Source organism: Myotis daubentonii, chromosome 9 (genome assembly GCF_963259705.1).
Source record: "Myotis daubentonii chromosome 9, mMyoDau2.1, whole genome shotgun sequence".
Classification (NCBI taxonomy): Eukaryota; Metazoa; Chordata; class Mammalia; order Chiroptera; family Vespertilionidae; genus Myotis; species Myotis daubentonii.
The window spans coordinates 85,202,540-85,225,736 of record NC_081848.1 but is presented as its reverse complement, the minus strand read 5'-3'; the positions used below and the strand labels follow the sequence as shown (position 1 = coordinate 85,225,736).

Below are 23,197 nucleotides of genomic sequence, written 5' to 3'. Positions count from 1 at the left end.
CGTTGCCAGCCTGTCCGGGCACTGGGGAGGAATGAATAGCCAGGGAACTGGTTGGGACCCGGAGGGAGAGACTCCTTGAGGCCCCTTCCCTTCCCACTCCCTTCGGGCCCCCATGGCCCCGGGGATCCCTTGAGGCAGAATCAGGTCACCCAGACCCCTGGCTGGGCAGAGAGGTGCCTGCTCCCCTTTTCTTCCTGGTACAGGGGTCCTCATAAGCCTTTGGCGCCCCCTCCATGGTCAGCAAGAGCTCCCCCTCCCCCCACCTCCCTCAAATCAACCTGAGCCTGGCCCTCCCTGGGGTCCCCACTCTCCTGGCTCCAGGCAGCTCCAAAGGTCCCCTCGGCTCTCCATTGGCTCCGCGGTCCTTGGCCCAGGGTGAGAGCCCCAGCTACCCTGGCCGCCTGGCTGCCCTCCTGCCTCCACTGGCCAGCCCACTCCGCCTCCCTGCCCCCAGTGACTTGTCTGCATCCCACGTAAGTCTGGGCTCAGCTGCCACGAACCCAGCTCCGCCACTGCTGCACCCAGCCCACCATCGCAGTCACTTCATTTCTTCCTTCAAGACTGTCGCCTGGATGGCTCAGGGCTGGGTGGCTCCAGGGAGGCGTCTGCCCTCTCCGGGACCTCAGGAGTGTGAGAGCTGGTGCAGGGGGGTGTGGCCACCTGTGGATGGGAAAGGAGCTCAGGGCCATGAGTGGGTCAGCTCTAGTGGGTCAGAAGTTGAGGTGTCACCAAGCCCTGGATCAAGTGGGTCCCCGAGGAGGCCCACACCTTCCCGACGGGGGTAGGCTGACAGGACAGAGGTTCGGAGGGAAGAAGTCTGGGACTCGCGGACATGGGGAGGCCAGAAGTCAGGGTGACTCCCAGTTTCTATCTTGCCCTGTTGGTACAACCCCCAGCTGCGCCCCCAGTCCCAGCAGTTCCAGATGCACCTGTTCCCGCGCCCTAGTGGGCTCCATGGTGTTCCCTCAAAAAGATGTTCGGCCTGTCCAGTGGCTCAGTGGCTGGGCGTCGGCCCTTGCACAAGAAGTCAGGGTTCAATTCTCCATCAGGGCACATGTTGGGGTTGCAGCCCATCCCCCGTGGGGGGTGTGCAGGAGGCAGCTGATTGATGTTTCTCTCTCATCGATGTTTCTATCTCTCCTTCTCCCTTCCCCTCTCTAAATATCAATAAAAGTACATATATATATTTTTTTTTTAAAAAAAATATATTTTATTGATTTTTTACAGAGAGGAAGGGAGAGAGATAGAGAGTTAGAAACATCGATGAGAGAGGAACATCGATCAGCTGCCTCCTGCACATCTCCTACTGGGGATATGCCCGCAACCCAGGTACATGCCCTTGACCGGAATCGAACCTGGGACCTTTCAGTCCGCAGGCTGACGCTCTATCCACTGAGCCAAACCGGTTTCGGCCATATATATTTTTTGATTGATTTCAAGAGAGGAAGAGAGAGGGAGAAAGTTAGAAACATCAATGATGAGAGAGAATCATGGATCGGCAGCCTCCCACACTCCCCCCTCAGGGGATCAAGCCCACAACCCGGGCATGTGCCCTCGACTGGAATCGAACCCAATCAGCAGGCCGTCGCTCTATCCACTGAGCCAAACCACCCAGGGGGAAAAGTACATTTTTAAAAAGACATGTCCGCGTCCTAATGCCAAACCCCGTGAATATGGCCTCCCTGGGAAAGGGTCTGTTCGTGAAGTCCAGGATCTTTTTTTAAAATATATTTTATTGATTTTTTACAGAAAGGAAGGGAGAGGGATAGTGAGTTAAAAACATCAGTGAGAGAGAAACATTGATCAGCTGCCTCCTGCACACCCCCTACTGGGGATGTGCCCGCAACCAAGGCACATGCCCTTGACTGGAATCGAACCCGGGACCCTTCAGTCCGCAGGCTGACGCTCTATCCACTGAGCCAAACCGGTTAGGGCGAAGCCCAGGATCTTGAGGTGAGGTCACCCCGATTGCCTGGGCAGGCCTCAATCCACACCCTCGAGAGATGAGACAGACAGCCAGGGGGAGGCCGCGTGAAGACAGAGGCAGCGGCTGGGGCACCCGACCCAGAAGGACAAGACAGGGCTCTCCTTACAGACTTGGGAGGCAGCACGGCCCTGCCAACCTTTGATTTTGGACTTCTGGCTTCCAGGGTTGTGAGGGAATCACTTTCCCGGAAAAAAACGTCTCTTCTGGGATGTCCCAAATGTGTCCTCAGGTTCCCCCAGCGCCTCCCCTGAGCGTGCCTCCCATCTTGACCTGGGCCAGGATGGTCCCTGAAGGGGGTTACTCCATCTGTGGTCGTTTGTTACAGAGGCCCCCAGGCACTAACACACTGCCCTCCTGAGCCAGGGCACACAGCCCTGCCTGTGTCCGCTTCCAGCTCCAGCCTGGGGGTGTGTGCGGGCCTCACGCCAGGGGACAGGGCTGGCCGGGGCTGGAGAGAACAGGGACGCTCCCAGCCCAGAGCTACCCTCCTGTGCGCATGATGTCTGTGCCTGCCTGGGCCTGGGAGGACGGGAGCAGGGGTGCCTGCACACAGTGGGGACACAGCAAGGACTTCAGGGTGCAGGGATGTGAGGGGCAAGTGGGCAGGGTGTCCACGTGTCCTGCTTGGTGCTAGCACGTGAGAGGTGGCAGATGGGTGGCTGGTCAGGGTAGGCCAGAGGTGATAGTACTGAGGGGTGTAGGGAAGGTGTCCACGTGTGTGTGTGTGTGTGTTAAGGTATTTGTGTCAGCGTGTTTCAGTAGGTGGGGGGCACAGATACAGGCCTCCGTTCTCAAGGGGTACCACCTGTGTCAGTCTGAGCCCAGACCAGGGGCTCTGGCACAGTTCCCTGGGGACACGTCTCACATCTGAGCACAGGTTGGCGTGGCTAGTAGGCTGCCCGCTGCTCAAGGATGCCTGCTAAGGCAGTGCTCTCTCTCTCTCTCTCTTTTTCTTTCTTCATGTATTTTTATTGATTTCAGAGAGAAAGAGAGAGAGAAACATCAATGTTGAGAGAGAATCATGGATCAGCTGCCCCCTGCACGCCCGCTACTGGGGACTGAGCCTGCAACTTGGGCTTGTGCCCTTGATTGGAATCGAACCCAGGACCCTTCCGTCCGCAGGCTGACGGTCCATCCACTGAGCCAAACCGGCCAGGGCCAGGCGGTGTTCTTTGCATCTCATCAATGGTGCGTGTGTTTACGATAATTCCCAGCAGTGAGCAGGGCGGCCCCCCTCCAAGCGGATCAGAGCAGCTTGTCCACTTCCTTCCCAGGAGCTCGGCAGGGCGCCATCGCCCCCTTTGGGACGTTCTCCTGGGCAGTGTCCTCCGATCGCGTGGTCTTGGGCAGGTGGGTGTGTGCGTGGAAGGCCAGCGCACGTCAGGCTCCCAGCTGAGGGGGTTTACCACGCCGGACCCCACCCGAGGGCGGCTGCTGTGCCCCCCCATCCAGCCCTCAACACCCCTCTTCTGGGGCCCAGGGCCCGAAGGCACAGAGAGGTGGAGAAACCCTCCTGAGGCCCACCCTCTCCAGACCCTGCCCCTTGGGTCCACAGAGCGGGGGTCACTGTGGGGGTCCCCGCCTCTCTGGCATCTTCCACTCTTCCTTTCTGCAAAGTCCTTTCCAGACCCAGTAAGGGTGCTCTTCTCTCTCATAACAAAGCAGAACTCGGCCCTCTGGTGGCCCCTCCTCGGCTACCGCCACTTGCTGTGCTTTTAAAACCACGGCAAAGACTGGGTGCTTGGATTACTCCGTTACTGGCCTCTCAGGCTTTTTGTTGTTGTGAATCCTCACCCGGGGATATTTCTCCCCTTGATTTTTAGAGAGAGTGGAAGGGAGGCGGAGACACACACACAGAGACACATCGATGTGAGAGAGACACATCCACTGGGGCTGAGCCTGCACCGAGGTCCCTGTCCTTGACGGAAATAAAACCCGTGACCCTTCCGTCAGCAGGCTCTAACCACTGAGCAGCCAACCTGGCGAGGGCCCCATTCTCTTTAAACGCCCTCCAGCTCCCCTGCCCCCCCCCCCCCCCCGCCCGTGCTGCTGTCCCGAAGGTCACCAATGGCCGCCACCTGGCTCCACCCAGGCCCCTTCCTGGATGCGCTCCTCTGGCCGGCTTCCACGAGCCCCAACCCCTGAAAAGAAGTCTCTTCTGGGATGTCCCAAGTGTGTCCTCAGGTCCCCCCAGGGCCTCCCCTGAGCATGGCTCCCATCTTGACCCGGGCCAGGATGGTCCCTGAAGGGGGTCACGGAAGTGGCCTCCGGACTGGCCCCGTGGTTCCCAGGGGATCCTATGAGCCAGTGCTGGTCCTCGTGCCGGGACCCTCCAGCTGCCCAGAGCCGCTGCCCTGCCACGCTGCACTGGCCCCGCCACGCCGGCCCCTGGCTGTCCGCACTTGCAGCCCTCCATCTCTGTCACGTCCATCCTCATCCCCTCAGTGCGCCCCGGTGCACCCTGCTGATAGATCACGGCGCGAATCCGTTGGTCCCACACACGCGGGGCACGAGGCACAGCGGCCCCTGGGCTCTGGTGTGCACCGGGCGGGCCCGCGGCGGGGGGTGTCGTCCTTGCCGGAGCGGCGCCCAGGGCTCATCCAGGCTCTGTCCGCGAGGGAACCGCGGGCGCAAAGCTGCGGGTCTCCGCGGCCGCTGGGGGCGGGGCCTCGCGCTCGGGGGCGGGGCCTCGCGCTCGGGGGCGGGGCCTCGCGCTCGGGGGCGGGGCCTCGCGCTCGGGGGCGGGGCGGGGCGGGGCCCCAGGTGAGCGGACGGCCGCTCCCATTCGCCCTGGGCGGCGGGCGCGGGCCGGACTGCACCAGCTCCCGGGCGGGGGGGCGGCGGGGGCGTGGACACCCCGAGTCCCCCCCGGACCCGGGTCTCCGGGCGTTCGTCCTCAACTACACCGTGTGTCCAGCGCCCCGAGGCCCGCGACCGCGAGGAGCGGCCTTCTCCTCCGCTCAGGCCTCTCCCGCGCCCCCCCGTCTGTGGTTCCCGCCAACGGGCGGGGCGGGAGGGACCCGGAAGCTGGCTCGTGCGCTTCCGGGTCGAGGGGCGCGCGGCGGCGGCAGCGGCGGCGGCGGCGGCCGGGCCTAGTCGAGGCTCTCGGTCCGGTGGCGGCGAGCGCCCGGGAGCGGCCGGCGGGGCGCGAGGTTCCCGGGTACGTGCGGGGGCGGCGCCGGCCCCGGGGTCCCGGCCGCGTTCCGGCCGCGCGGTGGTTCCCGGGCGCCGCGCGCTTTGTCTGCGGCCTGCGGGGCGGAGCGAGGCCTGCGTCCCGGGCCGGCGGGCGGGAGGCGGCGGGGAGGCCTCGCGCCGGGGCTGGGGGGGCCTCGCGGCCTGCAGGCGGGTTTCCGGGGTGGCCGCCTTCCTCTCCGGGCCGCGGGGAGCCCACCCGCCCCTTCCCGCGACTCCCCGCCGCCGCCGTCCCGTTCGAGCGAGCCGTGACCCTCCGCAGCTCGTTGCCAGCTCTCGGCCCACGTTGCTGCGTCGGCTGCGCCTGCGTCCGGGCGGCCGGGGGCGCCCCGGGGACGGCGTCCTCGTCCCGACGTCGCGAGCAGGTGGGGCTCGCTCCCAGCCCCGAGGTGAAGGGGCCGCCAGTGCCCACCGCTCCCGGGTTCACACCTGCCTGTCTGCCCCCGGCCGCAGGGTCACCTGCCCGGTGACCCGCAGAACCCGAGGCTCGGTGAGGTTTGACTTGGGGTTCCGCACGTCGCCCCTCTCTCGGACCGACCCTTCTGGCCCATGCCCTGCACCGGGGAGCCCCTGTGTGGCCTCGGTGGCCGTCTTAGCTTTCTGGGGTTCAGGCCAATGTACTTTCCGGCCTCCCAGCCGCCATGGCAGCCGGTGGATAAGAAGGGCCCACGAGTCCGGGCCTGGCACGGTTACCACCCACCGGAGACTCGGTTCCCCGGCAGTGGTCGGAATTGCCGGTGGTTGGGTCCCTGGATCTGAAGAGAGGGGGGAATGTCTTCCTGCATTAATCGCCCTCCCCCCCGCCCCCAGAATCGGAGGCTGAGCAGGAGAACCACAGGATGTTGCCGGCACCCGAAAGGCCGCCGGAACCGCGAGGGGCCCCGGGCTCCCCGGCAGAAGTGGCCTCTGGAACTTAGGGCAGAGTCCGCGCAGGCCGGTAGGAGCTGGGCTGCCGCTGGGGTCCCTGGCTGGTCTTGTACTTGGTGTAGGTGCAGGTGCTGGCTCCGGAAAGTACCTTTGGAGGCTACCCAGGTCCTTTCTTTCTCGGGGTGCAGCCAGCATGTACTGTGTGAGGATGCAGGCGGGGTGCAGCCTCCGCTCCGGGTGCAGGGGTGTGGGAGGCCTTTGGAGGACAGCTAGGCCCCGGGACTTTGCCCACAGGTGCAGCTCGTTCAGGTGCACTTCCTGGTGTTGCTAGCAAGCCCCTGTGCCAGATCCATCATGGCCTCCTTGTCCTCTGAGGCAGGGCCCCGGGGAGACGCCAGGTGCCGTCCCTACGCTTCCCGCGGGGCTGTGGAGCAGGGCCTCGGTGAGGATCTGCAGTGCTGCCCCCCTGCCCTGAGCTCCTGTGGACAGGGGCCGTGCTCCTGGGTGGGCCGTGGCCCTGTCACCTTTTGGTCTGTGGTCTTCAGGAGTCGTGGCCAGGACGTGGGCGCAGGACGGGCAGGGTCCTGCCGCACTGCCCGGGCACCAAGCACTCGGGGTGCGGACCCTCCCTCAGTGGGGCTGGGCTTCTTAAGTCGGGGCCACCGGCTTACGGGGCGGACCGTTCCACAAACCCTCTGAGGTTACTGTTTCCAGGCACAGCACTGTGTGGCGCGTGAGTGTGTCGCCACATCAAGCGCCTCACTGTGGTCCCGGGTCTGGAGCTGAGGGGATTGGCCCGGACCCCATAGGGGGCTCGCTCCCTGGGACCATCTGTGTGGTGACAGCCCCACCCCGCCGCCTGCACTGGGGCCAAGCATGAGGGCCTTTGGCTCCTGGGTGCTGCCTGCCCAGCGTCGGCGTTCCCCCCACCCCCCTTCCCGTTCCTGCTTGGTGCTTCTGCCCCCGGAGAAGGGCAGGAAGGGCGCTGAGTGGCTCCCTCTGAGGGTCACCTGATGAGAAGGAACCCTTATTTGGGGACCAGCGTTGGAGGCTCTGGTGTGGGAGGTAGTGTGTCTTGCTGCACGTAGAGGCCGCTGTCCAGGTCTCCGTGTTATCCGTGCAGAGATCGACAGGTGTCCCCACTTGGAGATGAGGAGCCCGAGGGGATGGCCATGGTGGCGGAGGGGCAGGGCCTCACGTGACCTCTGCTCCCCGGGCTGCCCCGGGGCTGCTCTGGGTGAGCTGACGCGGTTCCCAATGGGGTCTGGAGCAGAGGCCGCTGGCAGCCTTGGCTGAGCAGATCTGCCCGGGGAGCGCCCTGCTTGCCACCTGGCCTTTCGGGGAGCCCCTGTCGAAAGTCCTGCTTTGCCTCAGCTCCCGACCAGCCTTTTCATCCCAATCCAGACCCGCAGCTGAGGCTGACTTGGGCTTGTTGCAGGTTGAGATCGGACTGCATGTAGCTCAGGAGCTAAGAATCTGTCTTTCCCTGTACCCACCGCGTTGTGGCTGGGCTGCTGTGTGCATGCTCTCAGCTCGGCCTCCTGGCCTGCGGATGGACGTGTGCCACCAGGGGTGCGACGGCTAGAGTGGCTGCCATTCTTTGCAGCCTGGCACAGCTGGGAATGACTTCACTCTCTTTGCTGCAGGCTCAACTCCCATGTCCAGCGATGGATGAGGACAGCCTGGATGAGCTGGTGGACCAGAGCCTGGGGCCAGATGTCCACCCGGGACTCAGCGCTGCCACCCTGGCCAGTGATGCTGGTGAGCCACTGCCCCTCCTGCTGTGGCCGAGCGCGGGCCCGTGGCCGGCACCTCAGGAGAGGCAGGGTCCCCCGCGCTGCGCTGCACGGCACGGGCCCTCGGAGAGCCGAGCGCCCACGCGGCCTGTGGCTCAGCTGGAGCGTTGTCCCTACACCAAGGTTGCAGTTCCATCTCCCGTGGATGTTTCTCTCTCTCCCTCCTTCTCTCTTTAAAATGATAAACATGTTCTCGGGTGAGGATTAGAAAGACAAGCTGTGTTCCCTTTGGCTGTTGTCTGAATGATGTCTACACGACTCTTTGTTTTCAAATTGCAGAAGTGGTACATTCTCGTCCTATTTTTATAATCTTTTAAAATGACCTTTATTGTTGAGAGTAGTACAGGTGTCATTTTTAACGTAAGCGATACAGATGTCAGTGGAGCAAAGGGATTTTGCTTTTCCTACTTCCGTCCGCCCAGCCCCACCTGCCACCCTGCCAGCAGCTGCTGTCCCCTCCGTCCGCCCCGCCCCCACTCTGCCCGCTGCACCCCTCTGTGCACCCGCCCTCCTCCTGCCTCGGGTGTGACTCTGCCCCCGCCTGTGTTTTCCTGTCTTGATCTAGAAGAAAGCAGTGATGGTGACAGTGGCGGCTCTGAGGACACGGGCAGTGAGCTCAGCGACGGCACCGATGGAGAGGACGAGCGGGACCTGGAGGATGGATCTGGTGAGCGCGCTGCCTGTGGACCGGCTTCCTGGGTCTCGCTGTGAGGGCAGTGGGTTCTAAAACGTCCCCAGAGACATTGTTGCTTGACCACACTGGCCGCTGAGGGGTGGGCGAGGCGCTGGGGAGAGACTCCGTGCAGAGCGGGCCTGGTGGGCAGTCCCCTGTGGGGTGTCCTCCATGCCCACGGGTGCGACGGCGTACTTCGGTGTGACGCTTCCTTTCGGTTTGGTGACGCGATTTGCTAGGCCTCTTCTCTGGTGAGGGCAGGAGATGGAAATGTGCCGGAGCCGGAGCGGCGGGAACCGGAACGGCGGTTTCTAGGGAGGCCACGTTCCACGCCTCCCGGCAGAATGAGCAGAGAGCTCGGTGCCCCTTCCAGGCCCCGGGTCTCGGGTGGATGGAGCACGGCCTGGCCCAGGCTCCCAACCAGGTCCTCGCTGCTAGGGGCTCCCACCTGTGCTCACTCTCATTGTCTTCTTTTAAGATTTTTTACTGACTTTTTTTTAGCGAAAAAGGAAGGGAGAGAGTGAGAGAGAGCTGTCGATGTGAGATTATAACGTTGTTTGGTGGCTGCTTCCTGCCTTCCTCCTACCGGGGATCGAGGATCGAGCCCGCAACTGGAGCATGTGCCCTAACCGGGAATCGAACTAGCGACCTTTTGGTGCATGGGACGACGCCCTCCTCCAGGGTCACGCTTGTTGGCAGAAGTCAGGTCTCGTGCAGGGCTGCAGTCCGGTTTCTGGCTGGCTGTTGGGCACTGTCATCCGCTCCTGGCGGCCACCTTTGGCCGCCCAGCAGGAGTGCCTCGGGCCTCTGCAGTCGGCCAGGGAGAACCGCGGTTGGAGGGCTCGCCTGACACAGTCCACCCGACCCGGGAACTGCTCTGCCACAGCAGCAGGGTCATGGGCGGTAGCGTGGTGGGCACCGTGCTGCCACACGCAGAGGGATGGACGGGTGGAGTCCTGGGACCGGCGAGGCGGCCACACCTCTGGTCTGTCCTCTGTGTGCACTCAGGGAGGACAGAAAACTAAACACGGTGACTGCGTGTTCGACCAGAGCGTCCCCTTACGTCTCTGCGGGTGGCGCCCAGCCTCAGCCTCTGACCGGGGCAGCCTCGTGGTCCGCTTAGGACCGGTGCTCTCTGCCCCGAGGGAAGTGGGGCCGCTAAGGGCAGTGTTGTCTGAAGGCAGATGGCTCTTTCCCACTTGCTCTGAGGAGGGGTTGGGAGTGTGGCCGCCGTCGGGGGCGCTGGCCTGGGCAGTGGACCTAGTCATGCCCGGCCCGTGGGGTCTGGCTGCTCCGGGGCCGGGGCTGCTGGAGCTGCCCGGCCAGGGCTGTGCCCCTCAGCTTGAGAGCGGCTTGAGGTGAGGAGCCGTTGCCAGCACCCGGCGGGGCCGGCAGGTGGTCTGTCCCTCGGTGCGGGGTGGGATCCGGGTTCCCCTGCGCGGCGGTAGCTCACGTGTGTCCCTCTTTCTCAAGGTTCCGAAGATTCCGAAGACGACGATGACGACGACGTGGAAGTGCTGGTGGCAGCAGAGCCTCAGGGGAAGCTGGAGGCCAACGGCACGTGTCACTCCGACGACGAAGCGGAGAGCTGCCCCATTTGTCTCAACACTTTCCGGGACCAGGCTGTGGGGACCCCGGAGAGCTGCGCCCATTACTTCTGCCTGGACTGTATCCTGGAGTGGTCCAAGGTGAGGCGGCTGCTCTCGGGCCTCCTGTCTGAGGGCCCGGCCTGTGCTGGGTCTGCTCTGCTCTGCCGCCGGCGTGGGCCTTGGGGCTGACTCGCAGCCGGTCCTGGCTCCCGCCTGCGCCGCTGGCTCTCAGGTTGTGGGCGACGCGTACTGCAGAGGCGGCAGGACAGGGACCATAGGGGCCAGCAGGGCTCAGGTGCGCGGTGCTGTGTGCTGGGGGGTCGCAGGTGCAGAGGGGCGTGGGGGTCGGCAGTGCTGAGGCCCGGGAGCCTGCGTGTCTCTGAGGACGCCGGAAGCCCTGCTCCTGTTCTTTCCACTCGATTGTGAGGATTTCACAGGCGTGGACTGTGCAGCGATGAGGAGGTGTGGCCGTGCTGACGCGTCCTCTGCCTTGCTCTCCTCGCGCTCCCACCCCACCCGTGACGCCACGCCAGCACGGCACGGCCAGGGACTGTGGCTCAGCAGGGCTGCCGGATGCAGGGCGAACCATGGCTCACATGGGAGCGCACTTAGACATCAGCCAGAGGACGGGGCTAGAGCGGCAGTTGAGAGCAAGCGGAGGTGGCCCTCTGCGTGGGAAGTCTCCCGTGGAGGGCAGTGGGCAGGCTCCCCAGAGCCGGCGCCCGACACCGCGGTTCCTGGAGAGCACGCGGGGGGAGGGGGAGAATCCCTCCTGGGCGCGGCGCTTTGCCGTCTGTGGTGGCTGCATTGGACTTCATCCGGGAACGGGCCGGGCCGTGGAGCTTGGCAGGGCCCGGGGATGAGGACACGGTGAACACAGCAGCTCCTCATGGGCAGAGAGGGGCTCTTCTGTCCGCGCGTGACGGCAGGGCAGCTCACGCAGGACCTGGCGGGCTCCTGGCCGCCCCTGATAAGGCTCCGGATGCCCGGGAGGGACTTACGGGTAGACATTGAGCACAGGAGTCGGCGGGGTGCGCGGGACACCACTGCGCACACCACAAGGCGACAGCCCCGCACGGCCCGGAGCCCGCGTGGGTGGGCGGAGCCCAGGGCTCCTCAGGCAGGTGTGGGTGTGACATGTCCTCCCACAGGGAGTGCCCTGGGAGCCAGAGGACCAAGTGCATCCGGCAGACACGTCCGAGGGTGTGCTCAGCAGGGAGAGGGGCTGCGGGCTGCCTGTGGGAGGCTTGGGGGCAGCCCCGTCCTGTGCTGGCCAGAGGCGCCCAGACCCCAGGGGGCAGGGGGGCTGGTAGCTTGCGGGGGCTGCCCCAGGACATGGAGATTCACGGGTAAGTGCGTTGCGCTGTACACGTGTATCTAGTCAAGGCGTTTGATAGGACTCACATGGAAAACACTGTGAAGGCAAGAAGATCTTAGCAGCATTTCTGAGGAGGGAGCCCTCTGCGTGTGCTGAGACATGGGAGCAGCTCATGGAACACGGGCACAGGCTTGGAACAGAGAAGGGGCGCCTTCTCCCTCAGCCCCCTTCACGCCTGCGAACGGCCGTGTGCACATGCCGGGCTCCCCTTCCTTCCCCTTCTTCGCAGCGGCGGCTCCTGTGGCCCAGCAGCTTAGCTCGGCCGCGTGCGGGCGGACCGTCTGGCTTTCGGGGTGAAGGCATGTTGCAGGCTCAGCGCGTGCCTTATTTCGAGTGGGACGTTACTAGTGAACGTGATCTGCAGGGTCCTGACACCGCTCCTGTTCCTCACAGAATGCCAATTCCTGTCCAGTCGATCGAACTCTATTTAAACGCATTTGTATTCGAGCCCAGTTTGGTGGAAAAGTCCTGAAGAAGGTGAGTGCGCTGTGGGGAGCCCCCGCCACTTGTGTTCATTGCCTGGCCCCCGTCTCGTGGGGAAGCTTTCAAAATTGCTTTCCTGAGATGAGTGCGTACTGGCCCCGCGCTTCTTAGAAACCCACCCGATTGCCATTTGCAGCCGTGACGGAAGCCGTGGGGGAGGGGGTTGCCCGGTCTGTCGGCCGCGTGGGTTCTGGGGGGGGAGGGCACTGCAGGCGAGGGGGCCGGTTCCCAGGCGCCCTCTTCTCCACAGCGCGCACCTCCTGCCTGCCGTGGCCGCGCAGCCGGGCCTGGAGGAGGCGGTTCTCTTGGGAGCGGGACCAGGTTTCGGCTGGCTTTTCTGCTTTTCAGAGACCGAAAGGGCCTCCGCACCTCTGGTGTCGAGGACGAGCTGTAGAGAGGCTCCTAGAGGCACCTTAGACCTGAACACCAGGACGGCCGCGCAGCTCTCGCAGCTGTGGACCCGCTGTGTGTTACAAAATGCACAAAACCGCAGGTGCCAGGGCGTGAGGTGCATATTTCTGCTGAGACCACGCCCTTTCTGGCGCTCTGGGGTCGGTGCTGCAGGTGGCCGCCTGGGTCCTGGTGTGGGCAATTTTCCTGCAGGCACCTCATTCCCTGGCGAGTCTGCCTCGGTGTGACGGGAGGTGCAGGGGGACAGCCCACCAGACACGCGGCCTGCTTGTCACCCGCGGCTGCTGACACCTGCGGGGGTGTTGCTGGGGGGCTCGCAGGAGAGGCAGGGGCGTGTCCACAGACCTCCCACCAGACAGGGCTCGAATGATGGCAGCTGCGTTTCCACGTCTTTGCTCGATTATGTGACGTTTTCCGAGTGGTTAGTACCTGCTGCCTGAAGGTTGCTTTCCTGTTCTCGTGGTTGCCCGGGGCGTGGGGTGGGCTCCCTCCAGCACCAGGGCCCTCTGTCTCCACTGCTTGCTCTGCGCTGGGCCCTCGCATGGGCACCACTTTGTTTTCGGTTAAACCCGTTTTTTCTTCTGGATAAACTACTTTAAAATGGCCCCCAAACCTAAAAACCCCTGGATGCATATTAGTTCCGAGCCTCGGGGTCGGTCTGCGGGGCACGGAGGAGCCTGAAGCAGCTGAGGGAGCTGCCCCGGGCCGGCCACAGACTCCGCCCGCTGGGTGGATGGGTTGGCGCCACTGGCCGTGTGAGCAGCCGCGCCTTCTGCCTCCAGGTCCCCGTGGAGAATGCCAGGGCCGGAGAGGAGGAGGACGACCCCACCTTCTGTGAGGTGTGCGGCCGCAGTGACCGGGAGGACCGCCTGCTACTCTGCGATGGCTGTGACGCTGGGTGAGCGCGGGGCCCACCTGCTGGCCGTCCACAGCCAGCATTTCTCACGGAGCTGAGAAGCGGGGGCCCCGGGCCCTGACGCGCAGGGAGACACCTTAGCACCTCGGGCCACGCTGTGGTCTGGGGCGCAGCTGCGCACCTGCTCTCCGGTGCCGGGTGCGGCCGGGCCCGGGTCTGATGGGCCCTGCACTCCTGTAGGTACCACATGGAGTGTTTGGACCCCCCTCTCCAGGAGGTGCCCGTGGACGAGTGGTTCTGTCCGGGATGTGCCAGCCCTGGAGCTGCCACCTCTCCTGCAGGTAATGCCGCCGCCTCCGTGTCCACGCGGCCCAGGGCAGGGGCAGTCAGGCCCGTCCAGCTGGGTGGGCTCTCGGTGGTCGCTGGGCCCAGGCTTCGGCGCTGCCTGTCTGGAGGGCCAGCTGCACAGCGGCCCAGCCTCTCCGTTCCTCCCAGATGCGGATCCCGTGACCGAGGAGGAGGTCTCTCTGCTCTTGGTCGATGCGGTGCCGACCGCCAGCCGGCTGCGGCCTCGTGAGGGGCGGACCCGGGCCATCGCCAGGACACGGCAGAGTGAGCGTGTTCGAGCCACTGTGAACCGGAACCGCATGTCCACTGCCCGGAGCATCCAGGTAGGCACTCTCCCCCCCACCCCGGGTCTGGGTGGCCACCCAGCTTCAGGGCATTCCTGTGGGAGCAGGGGGGGGCGGGGGAGGAGACTGGGGGCACTTGGGCCTAGTGCTTTCATCAAACACCACTGCCACCACCGGCTCCCAGGGAGGACACCTGCAGGCCATCCCGGCCCGTGTCCTGGGGGTGTGACTCCTCTGCTCCATTTGCTCCTGAGCCTGCCCGGCCCTCCTCATCCTCCACCCTCGCCCTGAGCCTGCTCCCTGGGAGGCCTCCCCTCTCCCCTGGGCCGGTCCCCCCGGGTCCCTGCCAGCAGGAAGCATCTGCGGTTTGTGGAATCGAGAGGGTGATGCCGGCTGGTGGGGTGGGCCTAGGCTGTGTGTCCCCCACGGCGGCCCGGCCGGGCCTCCCTGGGAAGGCGTGGATGAGCCTGGTGCCCACCAACCCCACCCGCGTGCAGCATGTCCCCAGGCACCTGATGTCTTCCCTGCTTGACGAGACCATCGAAGCCGTCGCCTCTGGTCTGAGCACAGCCGTGTACCAGCGCCCCACGACGCCGCGGGCCCCTGCCAAGCGGAGGAGGAAAGCAAGTAAGCCAGGCGCCGGCCCTGACAGCTTCCCTGGGAGCTGCAGGCCCCACGGGAGCGCTCCTGCCAGGCCGGTGTGGGGCCCTCCCCCTCGGTGAGCGCAGGGCAATGAGCGACTGAACAGTCGGTGCCGTCCCCGGCCGTGGGCACCATGGTAGCCGCTGCTCTGGGACAGGCCTGGCATGTGCGGCCTCTCCGTGAAGCCAGCTGTTGGGCGTTGGGCCCTTTGAGTGGGCAGCTGGGAGACGGTCCTCGGTCACACTGATTCTCGAGTTAAAATTCAGCATCATGGGCTCTTGTGTCGTACGTGTGTGGTTTTTTTCTGATGTCATAAACCCGGTCACACTCCTGACGTGTGCTTCTCACTGGCTTCGCCCCCCGGCACGGAGGACAGTCTCTGAGTGGACGCTCCGGAGCTGCCCTCGTCCCTGTGAGCGTCCAGCTGGGACGGGGCGTCGCCGGTGAGGTGGCAGGCGGCTCTGTGTGGTTGTGCCTCCTTTGCTGTGTTTTGCTTGAGGTTTTGTTTGTTTGTTTGTTTGCTGAAGAAGTTGTGGCAGGTGTAGGTCAAACCCGCACTGTGGTCGGGCTGCAGGAAGGGGCCCGGGCTCCGTCATCCTCCCGGGCTCAGCCCTGGCCTCCCTCGGCAGCCCCAGCCCTCGCCCGGCCGGCCTGCTCGCAGCGTCGCCCTCATCCCTGCGCGTGGGCGGTGCGCCTGCAGAGGGAGGCTTTTCCCGTCGGCCCACCCCCAGCGCTGTGGTGCCCGCCCCACGAGCAGCGGCCGTGCGGAGTCTGACTGTGTCACAAAGGCCGCGGCGTCTGCAGTGTCGTCTGCGAGCCCACAGCCAGGGCAGGACTGCTGCTGTGCGGAGAGTGTCCGTGCCCGTGTGGACGTCCCCTGTCCCGGGGTCCTGGTCCTGGTCCGCACTGCCGGCCGCGCCGAGCCTGTTCCTGCCCGTGCGCCGGGTAGTTGGGCCCGGGTTCCCGCGCTCGGGGCGGGTCTGCTGGTCTGTGTGCCCGCTGCGGGGGGGGTGGGGGGGGTGTCAGAGCTTGGGGCCGTGGACACGCTGGGGCCATGGTGGGGCTCACCTGCACCAGCTGCACAGCTTGAGGGTCCCCCCCACCCCCCTGTGGCTGGGCCTCGGTGCGCAGACCTCAGCCCCGTGGCGTTACTCAGCAGCCCTGGGGGTCACGGGGTTCCGCACCATTGTGAGCTCACAGGGGCAGCTGGGGTGCGTGGGGTGTAGCCGTGGGCGCCCAGGGTCGGTCCCACCATCTTCCTGGCGCCCCTGCTGCCCTGCCGAGGCTCCCGTGCCTCTTGGGTGCGGGGGGCCCTCCTCCCAATGAGCAGCCCTGGCAGCTCCAAGGCGCCGGTCAGGCCTGAACGCGGGCTGGGGGCGGGGGGGGGCGCGGGTGGTGTCCAGGGAGGTGGCCCATGTTGTCTTGTCTCTGGTGAGACCCACAGGGGTGCAGAGCCAGGTCCCTCGCCACGGCTCTCACTGTCGGGTGGTTCTTCTGATGTAACTGGGACGTGGGCGCCGGTTCTCCAAGCCCGGGCCCAGCTGTGCAGGCCGCCGCCCGCGCTCTGCCCGCCCTCCATGGGCGCCAGGGCCTCTAAACCGCAGTTGATTTTCCCATTGAAGACTCCAGCGTGAACGTGGTGGTTCCCCGCGGAGCCTTGGCGGGGGCGCCCTTCGGGGACGCCGTGGGCGCGCGGGAAGCACAGGCCCACGGTGTCCTCTCTGCAGGAAGACGGAGGAAAGCGCTGGGAAGGAAGAAAGCCCAGCCCAGACCAGCTGTGAGGAGCAGGAGCTCGGGGACAAGGTCCAAGAGGCGCCCGGGCCGCGGGAAGAAGAGGAAAGGACAGAAGCTGAAGGTGGGCCTGCCGGGTCCTCCGAGGGCGTGGTGTCCTGGAGCGGCCTCCTGCTGGGAGCCACGCCGGCGGGTGGGCCAGGACACAGGCAGAGCTGCTGGGTCGTCATTAGGCTCCCTGGCAATCCCTGGTTTTAGGGGCCACTGGGGCGGCTTCGAGGGCAGCGCCCACAGGGGTCCTGCGGGCAGGCTGTCCTGTCCTGGCGGAGCCCCAGGTCCACCCTCATTGGCCTGGGACCTGCAGAGGCCGAGTGGTGGGCATAGGGATGGTGTGGGGCCGGCTGCTCTGGTCTGGCGTGGGCTCAGCCGCTGCTGGTGTGGCCAGCTCGCACCCAGATCCACGTGTCTCACGGCGGTCCTTTCCCTTCAAGGCTGCTCAGAGTGAAGTCACAGCTCGCGGGCGCATCGCGCGGACGCTGGGCCTCCGGAGGCCGACCCACGGGGCCTGCATCCCATCCGTGTTCCGGCCTGCGGACCCCTCCCTGGGGCTGCTGCGTGCGGACATCGGGGCTGCCTCTCTCTCTGTCTTCGGAGACCCCTATGAGCTGGACCCTTTCGACAGGTGACTGCAGGGGGGCAGTGCCACAGGCACCTCTGCAGAGTTGGGGAGCAAGCGGTCACCTCCCTTCTTCCTAGTGTTGTGACGGTGGGCACGCCACCCCTGTGGGCCAGGGTGAGCCTCAGGCACTGCATGCCCGTCCGGGCCGAGGAACGTGCCGTGTGGGCAGCACCAGGCCGTCCTGCTGGGCACTGGGCAGGGGTGGAGGGGCCCGTGGGCCTCGGGCAGGGGTCACCATTTCCTCGGCTGGTGTCTTTCCTCCAGCAGCGAAGAGCCGTCTGCCAGCCCTGCTTCCCCTCTGAGTGCCAAGAGGAGGGTCCTCTCCCGCTCAGCCCTGCGTTCTCACCAGCCGGTGGCCAGGCCCGTCTCCATGGGGCTCTCCAGGTGGGTCTGAGGGCAAAGGGCAGCGCTTCCGGCGTGGCAGCCATGCTGCTGGTCTCTAGACCCCAGACTCCCCGTGGCTTCTTGATGGGGAGCGAGGGCACGAGGCCACGGGCAGGCCCGTCAGGAGGGGTGCTGGGTGCTGGGTGGGGAGCCGTCAGCGGGGGTGCTGGGTGGGGAGCCGTTAGCAGGGATGCTGGGTAGGGGCCAGGCTGCTGGGCTGGGCCTTTTCTCATATTGGAGCTTTTGTGGGGAAAGAAGAAACTGAACCCCCATGACAGCAGAGCTGCTCCGCTGTGCTCTGGCCTGTGGTGCACCCGCTGACTTCATCCCGCCCCGTTTTCAGGGGAGCTGCCGGGCGGGTCTCACTCCTGGGGGGGTCCTGGCGGACGGCCTCCGCTCAGCCCCACTCCCGGGCCTGGGGTCGGGCAGGGGCCTGAGGGCGGCGGTGGCAGGGCCTGGTCTGCACCTGCAGGAGGAGCGTTCCTGCCGCGGCGCCCGAGCCAGACGTGGACGTGGCCCCTGTCCCCGACCTGCTGGGCAGCATCCTGTCGGGCCAGAGCCTCCTCATGATGGACAGCGCCGACGTCACCATCCACCGCGACGGCTCGCTCAGCGCCAAGCGGGCAGGTACGCCGCCTTGGTGCGGAAGTGGAGACCCGCTGGGCTTGGGTGGGTGCGCGTGGAGGGCGGGTGCGTTTTCCACGCACAGCGGACATAAAGGAGGGGCAGCGTCCTCCTGTTTTTCCCTCATGTTCTGAACAGTGTCAACGAGCAGCTAACTTGGGTGGTGACGGAGCCGCAGGCCCAAGGCCGCCCCGTGGCCTGTGTTCTCAGCCCTGGAGCCCGCCACGCGGAGCCCTCGCTGATTTGGGTCTAGCTCAGTGATGGCGAACCTTTTGAGCTCGGCGTGTCAGCGTTTTGAAAAACCCTAACTTAACTCTGGGGCCGTGTCACATAGAGAAATTTTTTGATCTTTGCAACCACAGTAAAACAAAGACTTATATTTTTGATATTTATTTTATGTATTTAAATGCCATTTAACAAAGAAAAATTAACCAAAAAAATGAGTTCACGTGTCACCTCTGACACGTGTGTCATGGGTTCGCCATCACTGGCCTAGCAGGTCTTGGGGGTGGGGTCCAGTGTGGGGACTGGGCAGCCAGCGATGGCAGCGCTGCGGAGGCGGGCAGCCCTCCCCTCCCACCTCCTGCCAAAGGTCTGTCACTGGCTTCGGCAGGTCCTGAACCCAAATATCACAAGGGGCGGCAGAAGGGAAGCCCCACAGCAAAGCCTCCAGCTGCCCAGGGCGCCCCCCACAGGGCTGTGCCCCCCACAGGGCTGTGCCCCCACCAGCAACAAGTAGGAGGACCTTGAAACGCACAGCTAGAAGCCGTGTGATAAAGGCTAAGCAAGTCATGGAGCTTGGAAAGGAGGGAGGGCACCTGATGGCCGTCTGCCTTTTTGTCTTTTAGCACCTGTTTCTTTTCAGCGACACTCAGTCGGTCTGTCCCAAGGGGGAGACGGCCCGCAGCCCCCAGCACCAAGCTCCGGGCTCCTGGGAGGCCTGGCGTCGCGCAGTCCAGGCAGGGCCACCCCCTCCCACGCCCCTGCACTCACGTCGGGGGCTGCGGCGAGACTGGACTCCTCAGTGACTCCTCGGTCAGGTCAGGCCCAGAGCCCGTCAAACGTGAACAGTCCTGGCTTCAAACGACGGGAGGACCCACAAGTTAGAGGCGTCAGTGAGCACTCTGGGCCTCTTGGATTCACATCTAAGATCTCAAACGGCGGCCCTGATGTGCCAGCCGCCAGTGCAGTGCCAGGCCAAGCCCCGGGGCCAGCACCGCGGAGAGCGGACATCTCCCAGCTCCCCAGGATACCAAAGATGAGAAGGGACAGCGGCAGTGGGTGGGCGGACACAGCCCCCGCCCCCGCCCCTGCCGGCGGGCAGCGAGTGGAGATCCCCAGCTCCTGCATCAGCCGGCTGACAGGCAGGGAGGGCCCGGGGCAGCCTGGCCTCGGGGCCCGGGCAGAGGGCTCGCCGCACGGCAGGGGCCCCCAGGAGCCCAGCGTGCACTCAAGGGGCGGCGGTGCTCAGTCCCCTGCCCCGCTGGGACCCTCGAGGGGGAAGGGCGGCAGCTCAACTTTCGAGAGCTTCCGGATCAATATTCCCGGGAACACGGCGCATTCCAGCAGACTCTCCAGCCCCGGCTTCTGCCACACGTTCCAGCCTGTCGACAACAAGGCGCAGAGGAAAGAGAGCCCCACCCCCCTTTTCTCCCTCAGGAAGACGAAGCAGCTCAAGAGCGAGATCTATGACCCGTTCAACCCCACGGGCTCGGACTCCAGCTCTGCAGGCAGCAGCCCCGAGCGCCTGGGCCCCGGCCTCCTGCCCTCGGAGATCACCCGCACCATCTCCATCGGCAGCCCCAAGGCCCCGCCCTCGCAGGCCGTGCGGTGTGTCACCTCCTACACCGTGAAAGCCGTCTTTGGGGCGGAGCCCGAGCCCGAGCCCTCGCGGGGGCCGCCCTCCAGCCGGCTCCAGCTCCGGGGCGAGGAGCCCGCGGGGCGCCCGGACTCAGCCCCCCGGGCGCGAAGGCCATCCCCACTGGAGCCCTGGGAGGACGAGGACCGGCTGCCCCGCACCACCTTCTTTGGCTCTGAGGAGCGGACGGTGACCTGCGTGACGGTGGTGGAGCCGGACGCCCTGCCCACCACCACCCACAGGATCGTGGAGCTGCGGTCTCCGTCCCGCTCCCCGTCCAGCTCCCGCGGCAGAGAGACCGACCAGAGGAAGCAGGCCTCCGCCCCAGGGCACAGGCAGACCCGCTCCCGCTCCCGCACCCGCTCCGGCTCCCGCTCCGGGGACAGGAGCTCCAGGTCGTTGTCACCTCTGGCGGGTGAGGACCAGGCCAAGAGGCCCCTGGCCAAGGCCAGGGCTCGGAGGTCTCCCAGTGACCGCTCCAGCAGCCACGAGCGGGCCAAGCGGAAGAAGGCCAAGGACAAGAGCAGGGAGAGGAGGAGGGACTCGGGCCGAGGCCGGCGGAGGTCCCGCTCCCGCTCCGGCAGCCCTGGGAGCTCCTCCCACGAGCACCGCGAGAGCAGGAGGAAGAAGAGGAGACGGTCCAGGTCTCAGGGGAGGGGGTGCTCTCCCCCCAGCAGCCTGGAGAGGGCCCGGAGGCCCCGCCGTCCCCGGGAGAGGAGCCGCGAGTGGCCCCGAGACCGGCGGGGCTCCCGTGAGAGGCGGCGGCACAGGTCCAGGTCCCCCAGCCCGGAGCACAGGTCCCGAGAGCACCGGGGGCCTCGCTCCCGTGAGAAGCAGTCTCGGCCTCGCTCCCGCTCCCGCTCCCCCGAGAGGAAGTTGCCCGTGAAGGCGGCCTCCCCAGCACCCCCTCCCCAGGAGGAGCCGAGGCCCGGCAGGGAGAACCTGGCGGGGCTGCAGGCCTCAGCAGGAGCTGAAGCCTGGCCAGAAGGGGCTGAGGCCAACCGCGCCCCCCCGAAGGCCCCCCCTGCCCCCGAGGTGCCGGCCGAGTGTGCCCCCGAGGACCTGGACTACGTGGACTCGGTTGAGGCGGGGCAGGTCTTTGACGACTTTTCCAGTGAAGGCATCTTCACGCAGCTCGACGACATGAGCTCCCCGCCCTCCCCGGAGAGCACAGACTCCTCCTCCCCTGAGCGCGGGGTCCCGCCCCGCCCCGCTGCACCCCCGGCCGGCCAGCAGCAGGACAACAGCCTGGCTGCCATCAGAAGGGAGGTGTCGCTGATCCACAGTGAGGACACCGAGCAGCCCCCGCCCTGGACAAAGGGTCCCCAGGAGAAGGGCTCGTTCCAGCAGGACCAGGCCAAGGCTGCGGTGCCTGGTGCCCTGGGAGGCCCGGCTGGGGGCGGGGCGCTGCTGGGCAAGGAGGAAGGCCTCTGCCTGAGCTCCGTGCTTCGGGCGAAGGCCCCGGTGAAGAGGGTCACCTGGAACCTGCAGGAGGCCGCAGGTGGCGCTCTGGCTGAGGACCGGGGCCTGCGTGAGTAGGGGCTCCTGTGGCCCCACATGTGGGCTGGGGCAGCACAGGGGGCACAGAGTGGGCATCTCCCCGGTGGCTCCTGGGGCAGCACAGGGGGCACAGAGCGGGCACCGTGGGCATCTCCCCGGTGGCTCCTGGGGCAGCACGGAGGGGGCACAGAGCGGGCACCGTGGGCATCTTCTCCCCGGTGGCTCCTGGGCCTCTGGGGTCACAGGTAGGGCGGTGGCTGCAGCCAGCCTGTGTCCTCGGTGCTGGGATGCTTCTCTGGAGTTTTCCAGCGGGAGGTAGCCTTCCGTCCTGGGTGGTCACAGAACACCCACCTCCCCGTGTTGGCCCTCAGGGACCCCACTGCACAGGCCCCAGCAGCCGCAGGAAAAGGCGTGGGAACCCGGAGACGGAGGCCTTGTGGCGGACTCCCAGCAGGCACCCTGCCCCGAGCCCCCTCCTGCTTACACGCTTCCAGAGCCTGGCTTTCCCACTGCAGACCCTGCCCAGGTGGGTGTCAGGGCTGTGGGGGGAGGTGACCTTGCCCGTGGGCCACGGGGGCTGTGCCTGGCTGGGTGCTGCCAGCATCGAAGCTGCGCTCAGCGGACTGTTCTTGCCCAGGTTTATGGTCCCAGCCTGCCTCCCGCCCTGGCTCTTCCCTCAAGTGTCCCGCCCTACGCACCGGTCAGCCAGCCCACGGTGCAGTTCCTCCTGCAGGGGAGCCTCCCCCTGGCGGGCTGCGGGGCGGCACCCAGCCTGGCCCCAGTGCCCACCGTCCTGACCCCAGCCTCCGAGCCGGCTGGCCACGCTGCCGCCACCAACAACTCTGAGGAGAGGACGGCCACTCCCCGGCCAGCCATGGAGAAAGCCAAGAACGAGGAGGTGAGACCCCTCTCCATCCTCCTGGGACAGGCAGGGTGGCGGGAAGCGCTGGGCTCCCCCAAGGGCCCCGCCCCGCAGGCCTGGGCCCGGCCTCACGCTGTGCTCGCCCCCAGTACCTGAAGAAGCTGCACGTGCAGGAGCGGGCGGTGGAGGAGGTGAAGCTGGCCATCAAGCCCTTCTACCAGAAGCGCGAGGTGACGAAGGAGGAGTACAAGGACATCCTCCGCAAGGCCGTGCAGAAGGTGGGCGCTGGCGGGCCTCGGGTCTGAGTGGAGGGAGGTGCTCTGGCCCTGGCGCCACGAGGGCGCTTGGGAGGAATGAGTGGTGCTGGGGCAGCGGCCCCCTTGCTTGTTAAACAGGCTCCTGGCCATCATGGTGGGACCCTCAGTGGCCCTGGGAGGTGGGTACAGCGGGCCCCCAGGGCCCAGTCCTGGCAACCACTGAACGTGTTTGGCTGTGAAAGGACCTCTGGGTGATTGTGGCCCCCCGCCCCGCCGCAGATCTGCCACAGCAGGAGCGGAGAGATCAACCCTGTGAAGGTGGGCAACCTGGTGAAGGCCTACGTGGACAAGTACAGGCACATGCGCAGGCACCGCAGGCCCGAGGCCGGAGAGGAGCCCGCTGCCGAGGGCTGAGGCTCGCCTGGCCCCATGTGCTTTTGCGAGTGACGGCGGCAGAAAGCCCTGGGGACCCCAGCACTGTGTCCAGGTTCCTGAGACCACGTGGGTCCGTGCCCGCCCTGCGCCCTTTAAACTGGACGTTACGTGTACATTGTAGATACGCCTTCATTGTGTTCTAATTTATCAGAAATGGATTCTCTTTAGAAACTTCTCGTTGACTCAGTACTTGAAAGGGGAACCCTTGACTGAAGAGGGGACCTCGGGCGGGAGGGGCTGCCTGTCTCTTATTTAGGGAACCCCCGCTTTCTCAGTTGGCAATGTAATACAGATATGGCTCAAGTGTTCGTCCAACTCCGAGGCCTCCCGGGGCAGCGTGGCGGACCTAGGGGCTGGGGCT

General features: G+C 65.8%; 1 protein-coding gene across 11 annotated transcripts; it reads left to right on the top strand.

Annotated features, from left to right (window-relative positions):
- Positions 1-4,995: 4,995 nt before the first annotated feature.
- Positions 4,996-23,010, top strand: PHRF1 (PHD and ring finger domains 1). Of its 11 annotated transcripts, none has more exons than XM_059710676.1 (18): positions 4,996-5,147; positions 7,693-7,807; positions 8,411-8,509; positions 9,989-10,203; positions 11,876-11,959; positions 13,159-13,274; positions 13,473-13,573; positions 13,728-13,903; positions 14,362-14,491; positions 16,234-16,361; positions 16,729-16,919; positions 17,184-17,300; positions 17,773-17,927; positions 18,773-21,313; positions 21,654-21,808; positions 21,920-22,180; positions 22,294-22,422; positions 22,681-23,010. In XM_059710676.1, the coding sequence occupies exons 2-18, from the start codon at positions 7,714-7,716 to the stop codon at positions 22,813-22,815; spliced, it is 4,827 nt and encodes a 1,608-aa protein (XP_059566659.1). In that variant the 5' UTR covers positions 4,996-5,147; positions 7,693-7,713; the 3' UTR covers positions 22,816-23,010. The 11 variants fall into 11 exon arrangements, 9 of the variants coding, with proteins under 9 accessions (XP_059566659.1, XP_059566655.1, XP_059566652.1 ...); XM_059710672.1 differs by having other exon boundaries at positions 17,181-17,300; XM_059710669.1 differs by having other exon boundaries at positions 16,129-16,361; positions 17,181-17,300.
- Positions 23,011-23,197: the final 187 nt, after the last annotated feature.

What these genes read in the sequence shown, in the direction of transcription:
- PHRF1 (XM_059710667.1), top strand. Translation starts at nt 7,714, where the DNA reads ATGGATGAGGACAGCCTGGATGAGCTGGTGGACCAGAGCCTGGGGCCA. An exon ending in GTATCCTGGAGTGGTCCAAG is followed by an intron (nt 10,204 to 11,875) that starts GTGAGGCGGCTG and finishes TGTTCCTCACAG; the next exon opens with AATGCCAATTCCTGTCCAGT. An exon ending in GAGCTGGACCCTTTCGACAG is followed by an intron (nt 16,920 to 17,180) that starts GTGACTGCAGGG and finishes TCTTTCCTCCAG; the next exon opens with CAGCGAAGAGCCGTCTGCCA.